A 7,510-nucleotide genomic window follows, 5' to 3' on the forward strand; every position below is an offset into this window, starting at 1 on the left:
GCACCTAGACTGAACTTGTAATTGAATATTTTGTTTAATGTGACTTCATGGATTAACTGTAAAGAGCATCTCATAGCCTTGCAGATTGCTGCTTGGGAAACTGTGCTAAGACAGCAACCAGTACCCAAGGTCACTTGTGTAAATTTTGCTTGTTTAAAAAAATTTCCCTCTTTGTTTGTCACATTTTTATCTATGTTTTCTGGGTCAAATTTCTAGTGGTGCAGATTAGTACCATTTTTTGATAGAGCAAAAATGGTTAAAGTTATTAATTTTTTTTTTTGATCCACCATGTTTCCAAAGGTGAATAATAAATACATTTTTGTTCCAATCACTTATTATCTTGGTAGCTAGAAGGGTGTGGTAGAAAGGGTATATTCTACTGCTTATGTTTTGGGAAATTGCAGAAAAAAATATATATAAACGGTGTCTTTAGTTTTTCTTTCTCTTGGTGGTGTTTGCTTTCTTTTTTTCTTGGAGCTACAGTCTTCTTGACCTCCAGTTCAGACTAGCTTCTCTCTCATTGGTCTATCTTACTTAATAGCTTTTTGCTGTTAGAGAGCAGTGTAAAGAGCTTTCTTCCCTGATGGTCTGAATTTGCTGTGCATGGAGAGTCCTGTTATCCACTTGATATGATAAGGAACTGGTGCTAGCTCCAGTTTTTCTTAGGCTGATAGTATGAGCACTTCCCTGTGTGTTCCCCAATGTTTGGGCTTTTTTTTTCTCCTGCTGCTGCAGTGATTTGCTTATTGCAGCAGCAGAGAAATGTATTTTTGCTGAAGCATTTACTATGTTCAGTATGAGTTTTCCAAAGACACCTTTGTCTCTTGGTGTAGCTGAAGAAACTGAGCGTATAGGAATGAAAATGTGATTTGAGTGGTTTTTTTCTCTGTGGATTGTTGTTTAGCTGCTATGTTTTCCATGACTTATACAAAACCAGAAAAGGTGAAATCTATATATATGTTTTTCTAGTGCTGATTCCTTCCTCAAGCAGAGCTTGGCAGATTTATTACAGATGAGATGCGGACAAGCAGTGACTTGAAACATGATTGAGACAGCCGGCCTCACTATAGTCACTTCCATGGTTTTAGAGTTGTGCCAGACAAGCCTAGAGACTGGCATGGACATGTTTTTGTAGAAATTTAGTAGAATTAATTTTAACTTAGATTATCTACTCTAGATTTGAAATTGAGATTCCAATTATGAAAGCTTATCTATGGCAACTTAAACCCTAAAAAGATGTAGTCATCTACATTTAATTTACTACGTGAACTTTGACTTCCATACTAAATAAAGAGATGGTGCTTCAAGATTGTTTTCCTGGCTCATACACAAGAAGTTCTTTACAAGTAGTGTGGAGTGCTTGCAGTTTCTTCTCCTCTTTGTGTTTTGCTGTCCACTAAATGTACATTGGTGGAAACTGCTGTTACTAAAAACACTTTACCTATTGCACCCAAAGTATAATGCTTTTTGAGGTTGCTGCTCCCATCAATCTGCTCAGTAAAAATAGCTCATCTTGGTAAGTTGTTTCGACTTCACCAGGACCTGAAGAAGAGGCAGAAAAACCTGTGAAAACTAAGACTGTTTCTTCCAGTAATGGAGGAGAAAGTTCGAGTCGCAGCGCAGAGAAACGGGCAGCTAATGAAGAAGCTGAAGACTTCACCACAAAGCCTGCTCCTGCCAAAATGTCCAAGTTTGGATTTTCCATAGGCAGTCAGACAGCAAAGAAGGCATCTGCAATATCCATCAAACTAGGAGCAACTGTAAGTTGTCTGAGGGTTTTTAATTTTAGGGAAAGTGAGGCAAAGGGGGAGGTACTTTGGGGAGTCTTCCTTGCAGAAGGAAAACCTTGAATTACATGAGGGTAACTTGGATAAAATTTAAGAAAGCATTGCAGGACCAGCTATCGTGTATGTGTAAGTACTTCAAGGTGATTAATACCAGGTCAGTTGTCTCAGGAAGTATGACTTGATTGAAACGAACTGTAGATCTTTGAACATACAGAATAATTTTGTAATGAGATTTGATAAGTCTCGAATAATTTCCTGAGGGGAATGAGCAGACTTGTTAAACTGTTCAGCCTACTTTGAGGTGAGTACTGGGAGCTTCATTGCATAGGATGCTTAAAGCTACAAGAAAGCATCTCCTAGATGGCTTAATAAGTCATCCTCCACTCCAAAGATCTTATTTTAGCATGGGGAAATGCAAGAGATGAGGCTTTGTTACATAGGTTTCTAAGAATTCTGGTCCCCTTTATTGTCCAGTACAAGGTATCCTTGTTCTTGTTCAGATGTGAATCTGATGCTTCTCTTTACTACCAAAGTGGTCCTCTACCAGCTTGGGCAAGGACAAGCCAGATGCTGCCGCTCTATTTAGTACAGTTCGTTTACACTTCCCACGTACCACTGTGATGGATACGTTATAATCCTTGTCTGCATTAAATTCAAACTGTAATCATGAAAGGCTTGCACCTGCAATGCCAGTATTTTACAGATCTGCAAAGGATGAAAAGAGTGCTCTGTTATTTTGAGATGAGAGAGAGATGTGGGCTGGCAGCATTCTAGGGTATAAATGCAATCAGGTCAGCTCAGACTTTGGAAAAATTGACAAAGCTGCCTTCTCTGAGCCACTAGCAATCTCTGATTTCTCATGTAGAAAGATACTTCCAGTGGCAATAAATTTGGCTCAGGATTTCTGGCTTGCTGAATTTAGTGGGTGACTGATAGTGCATCAGATTGGACAGTGCTGGAACTTATCCTGTTTCTTTTTAGTAATTTTTACTCCCTTAGTATGTTACTCATGCTTTAAAAAATGCACAATATTTATATGTTATACGCTATTGGTGAGGAATAGCTGTAGACAGTCACATAAGGACTCTGCTGCAGTATCAGCTTGGAAACTATGAGTGTATATGGAAATAATCGCCAATAAAATCAAAATGGAGGAAGCACTGTATACGATTGATATAGATAATTGGTAGTACTGTAGAAGCAAACTATTACTGCTGACTCAATGCTTTCTTAGTGGTCTTGAAGTTACTTTCAATATCTCTGCGGTATTACATGTAACAGTTGTAAGTTTGATAGCTTCATACACTTTAGAGGAAGGTATTTATTGGAAATCAAATAATACTTTTTAAAGGAGCACTATATTTGTTGAACTACGTGGTGCACACTGATGCTAGCTTAAAAGTATTGAATTGTTTTAAGCTGGAAAGCCATAATGTTGTTAAAAGACAAGAAATAAACATGTTCATCTTCCCAGCATTGATGGATAAGAATACTCCAAAAGAGTAATGGAAACAGTGACATAGTAAAGTTTTGAATACCACAACTTACTCAGGTTCTGATTTAATTTTTCATGGCGTGCACCAGTGGCTGCATACCTCTGCAGCGTGCTACAAAAGTTAAGGCTTGCCTGTGGGGAATTGTAGTATGAGAGGGCTTGACTGGCTTTTCAGAATGTACCTCACACAAGTGAGCAGCCATTTTCCTTTTTCGTTAGAGAGAAACTTTTATCTGCTTGATTCAAACAAAAACCACATTTCCCCCTCATTGCCCATTTCAGTGAAAATGTTTGACTTCATTTTACCGAAATATTTAAAATACCAAGGGTAGCTTTTTTGAGTTAGTAGACTTACTTGTGCATTTGGTCTTTTTCAGAAGCCTAAAGAGCCTGTTCCAACCCTTGCTCCAAAAACCCTTTCCGTAGCAGCAGCTTTCAATGAAGATGAAGATGTAAGTAATAAGCCAATGATCAAAACGACTTAAAGTACCATTGGTGTGAGTAAGAGTTAGGCAGAGGGAGTGGGTCATTTGAGGTCCTTTACCTAAATGTCAGGGATTTTCAGCCTAGAAACATCTCTTGTGTTTCTGTTTAAGAATATACAACTCTGTAGCTCTGTCTTGGTTCGAGAAATCAGTAGAATGCTGATAACTTTACCCTGAAAAAGAGGTGCACAATGTAATTTGAATTAATAGTTGCTTTTTCTGGGCTCATTAAAGGGGAGGTGAACAAAAGTTGTGCTGCTTCTGATTTGCTAAATATTTTATTGTCGTGTTACTGCTCCTTCTTACACAGAGGTGAACAAAGGAATTTGTATTTCCATAACCTTTTAGAATCTCTGTTTTGTCCTAAGTCACTTTGCTTTCCTGTAGGGCTGTAGTCCATACTTTATCTTCTCAGGCGTTGGAAATGTTCAAAAGGCAGCACCCAGCCACGCTCTAACCTCCTTTCTCTCTGTAGAGTGAACCAGAAGAAATGCCTCCAGAAGCCAAGATGCGCATGAAGAACATTGGAAGGTAGGTCAGCTTTTAACTATGGTTTGGAAAAGCGTGAGTGCATGAGAATACCTCCTCCAGTGCAGGTCAGATCTTGCAGGTGGTTTAGAAATAGAGGAACATAGAATAGGTTCAAAAGGTTTGTCTCCAGGAACAAGAAAAATTTAATGCAGGTATTTTCAAATGTTTCACCTGTAGGTTAAAAGTAGTACATTTACATTTGCGCTTTGGATCTTAATTGGCTTCTTTCTGAGGAATAAATCCTCTCTGGGATGGAATCCTCTCTGTTTTCTTCTTGGAAAGGTAATAGGTGGGAGTACTTGCTTGCTGCTAAACTTTGGATCTTTCTAGTTCTCCGTTTTTTAAATTGTCCCAAAGTAGGGTAGTCTGATCAGATTTTTAAACTCCCATGTGAGGGGAAGATGAGAATCATCTCTTTCAGAGAAACAGAGAATCTCTTGTTTACTTTTAAAACAAATGTAGACAGTTCTTCTGCTTGCCACAGATTTGAGACAGTATAGAGCCAATCCTAAAATAAACAAGGACATTTTCAAAGGAGGCTTCACTTAAGTTAGGGATGAATTTTGAGCATATATATTTTAAAGGCGTTTATCAAGATAGACTGCTTTTAAAGTCAGTTCCCTAGAGGCTCACTACTGTTTAGGGTGGTTTTTTTTTTTCCTCCAGTAGCAAATTTGGATCCTCAATTTTGTAGCCTTTGCAACAAATTCTTCACAGCTGGCAGCTGCTGCTTCCACTCCCACCTCCTCTGCTGCCCCATCTCATCGCTCTGTCTTGACGTGCTACAGAGAGACCAGTTCTGTGGCCAAATTACAGTTGCTAATAGTGAGGACTCCTGATGTAATGGAAAGAAATGGTGTGGTAGTTTCTGATGGCATTGGACTTGAAATTGGTGTTTTCAGTGTCATGTTGCACAAACTACTGTAGCTGAGCTGACTTTCTCAACTGATCTTGTTTTACTTTTCACAGGGATACGCCAACCTCAGCAGGACCAAATTCCTTCAATAAAGGAAAGCATGGTTTTTCTGACAACCAGAAGCTATGGGAACGAAATATAAAATCTCATCTTGGAAATGTCCATGACCAAGAAAACAACTAAGTGGTGTGGATTAAGAGTTGGGTGTGGGGGGGAGGGGAGGGTGTAACATTAAAGGAACAGTTTCCTTTTTTAAGAATGGTATAAGACTATCTTTGGAGCCACTTTTTAAAGATTTTGAGTGGTACACTAATAACTGAGTTTGAAATTAGAGGTAATTTATGTTTTGTATACAGATTTCAAGGCATTTGCTAATTTTGTAGTTCCATGTGATTAGTTTCAAAAGGTTACAGATAATAAAGAAATTGGAGTGGTACCTTTTTAAGATTTTTTTTTTTGTCAGTGATTAATTAAGGGGGATGAAAAAGGTTACTGTCTCTTTAATCAGGTTAACATTGAATGCTCTCGCATTCTCACTTCTGGCTCCCTCTTCATAACAGGAGAAAGAGTTGACTCCTAGGAATACTGCTAAAGAGAGGAGCATTGTCTTGTGCAAGAAGTGTTACTGGACTATTAATTTGAATATAAACTTATGCAGGAAATAATAAGAACCTGGATTTTTTTTTTTTCCTCCCTGCAGTCACCTTTTGTTAAGTCTGCAAACTAGGAATTATGTTGCTCTGAGTGGCTCTGGTAACTTAGCTCTAATTTTGTTTAAAACTTCATGTAGAATGTGTAACCTTCTGTGGCCTGTTTCGTCGTAAGGAAATGGGCCTTGTCTGTATATTAGATACAGTCTGTAAAGAATATTCACTACAAAGGTAAATCAGTATTTTCAGCGTGCTCCTTTGAAATCATTAGCCTTGAGTAGTGCTTGTTAGCATTTCCTTGTGGTACACAAAAGCCACCACCAAAAAGACAAGCTAATGTACATTAAGCTTCACATTTGGTTGAAATATTTTTCTTTACTATGCCTAGAAGGAATAAAAGCCACACCAAAAATCAGTAACTTACTGCTTAAGTATGAAAAATCTAAGATGCACTTTCCCTGTCTTGCCATTTAAAACAAAATGCCTTGGTGCCTGTGACCTCAGTGGACGCTATCAGGTTAAAGAATACTGTATTCATAGTCCTAATGCTTCTGACAAGTGTCAACTTCAGAAATAAAATTTGACCTTTTCCTACCTGTCTGCCTTTTGCAGTAATTTTCAACAGTGACATTACTCTGGTCAGTTTAATTTCCTAGCTTTCATACTGCGGAACAGTACTGTAGGATTTCAAACCTAGTATTGACTGTCTAAATTTCAGTCTAATTTAGATTGCATATTTTTAAAACATTTTTCTAGCAGAACTGCTTAAACAGAAAGTTACCGACAGCAACACCCCCCCCACCCCCACCCCCAAAATAAGGTTCTCTTTAAACTCCAAATACCTGATAGTGTCAGCTACTAAATTTGTTTCAGCCTGGAACTGGTTGTAGAATTAATATGTTAATTGCTTTCATCCTGCCTCTAAAACCTTTCTTCATGCTAAAGTTGAACCTGTGAGTGCAGAAAGGAAAGTGCATCTTGAAGTGTATTTTTTTTAATTATTATTTTAGGAAAGCTCTGACCACTTAGACTTTTGAGTTTGTAAGTTCTAAAAAATATTTTTTTGTATTTTTGTATTGTATGTGTAATCTTTTTTCTTTTGAAGTCTGATGCAGTTGAATACCTGTAACTATTTTCTTTAAAAGCCTTGTTATAAACGTAACATAAAAATGTATACATTATTTTTTTCCATAGCAGAAATCTTTGGTTTATTTAAAACAAAACACACTTTCAAAACTGACTTTCAGGACTTCCAAAACTGATTTGGGCATTACTGGAACTAGGCAAGGCAAAATGAAGCATTTACTCTTCACTTATTTTCATCACATGTGGTTATGTTTGTCAAAATAAATCCCTTTAAGATAGTGGTCATTCACAGTGAATAACTGTTTTGTCTTGCTCCTTAGTAGTTACTTGATACTGGTTTGGTCACTTGTATTAGGAAAGAGCAAAATGGAACTTTGAGTGAGAGTATGACTTTGAGACCTATTCTTTTTTAGTTAACCTACCACCACAGTCTCCCACATCTTTGGCTGAAGTAGACATTCATATCAACAGAATTTCCTGGTACTTCACAATCCTTGAGGAAATTGCTAGGCAGAACAGCAGATGTGCAGGAAATACCTTCCCTGCAAGTGAGAGAGCAA

The 7,510-nt window shown here is 37.7% G+C and overlaps 1 protein-coding gene across 1 annotated transcript; it reads left to right on the forward strand.

The window, feature by feature from the left end:
- Window positions 1-1,539: 1,539 nt before the first annotated feature.
- On the forward strand, window positions 1,540-5,648 carry PCNP (PEST proteolytic signal containing nuclear protein; the record flags this gene model as incomplete). The annotated part of the gene is made up of 4 exons (XM_009704682.1): window positions 1,540-1,760; window positions 3,660-3,734; window positions 4,243-4,298; window positions 5,268-5,648. Coding segments are annotated over 4 exons (482 nt in total), but the record flags the coding sequence as incomplete, so codon positions are not given.
- Window positions 5,649-7,510: the final 1,862 nt, after the last annotated feature.

This window comes from Cariama cristata, unplaced genomic scaffold, assembly GCF_000690535.1.
Source record: "Cariama cristata isolate BGI_N322 unplaced genomic scaffold, ASM69053v1 scaffold2090, whole genome shotgun sequence".
In the NCBI taxonomy this organism is placed as follows: domain Eukaryota; kingdom Metazoa; phylum Chordata; class Aves; order Cariamiformes; family Cariamidae; genus Cariama; species Cariama cristata.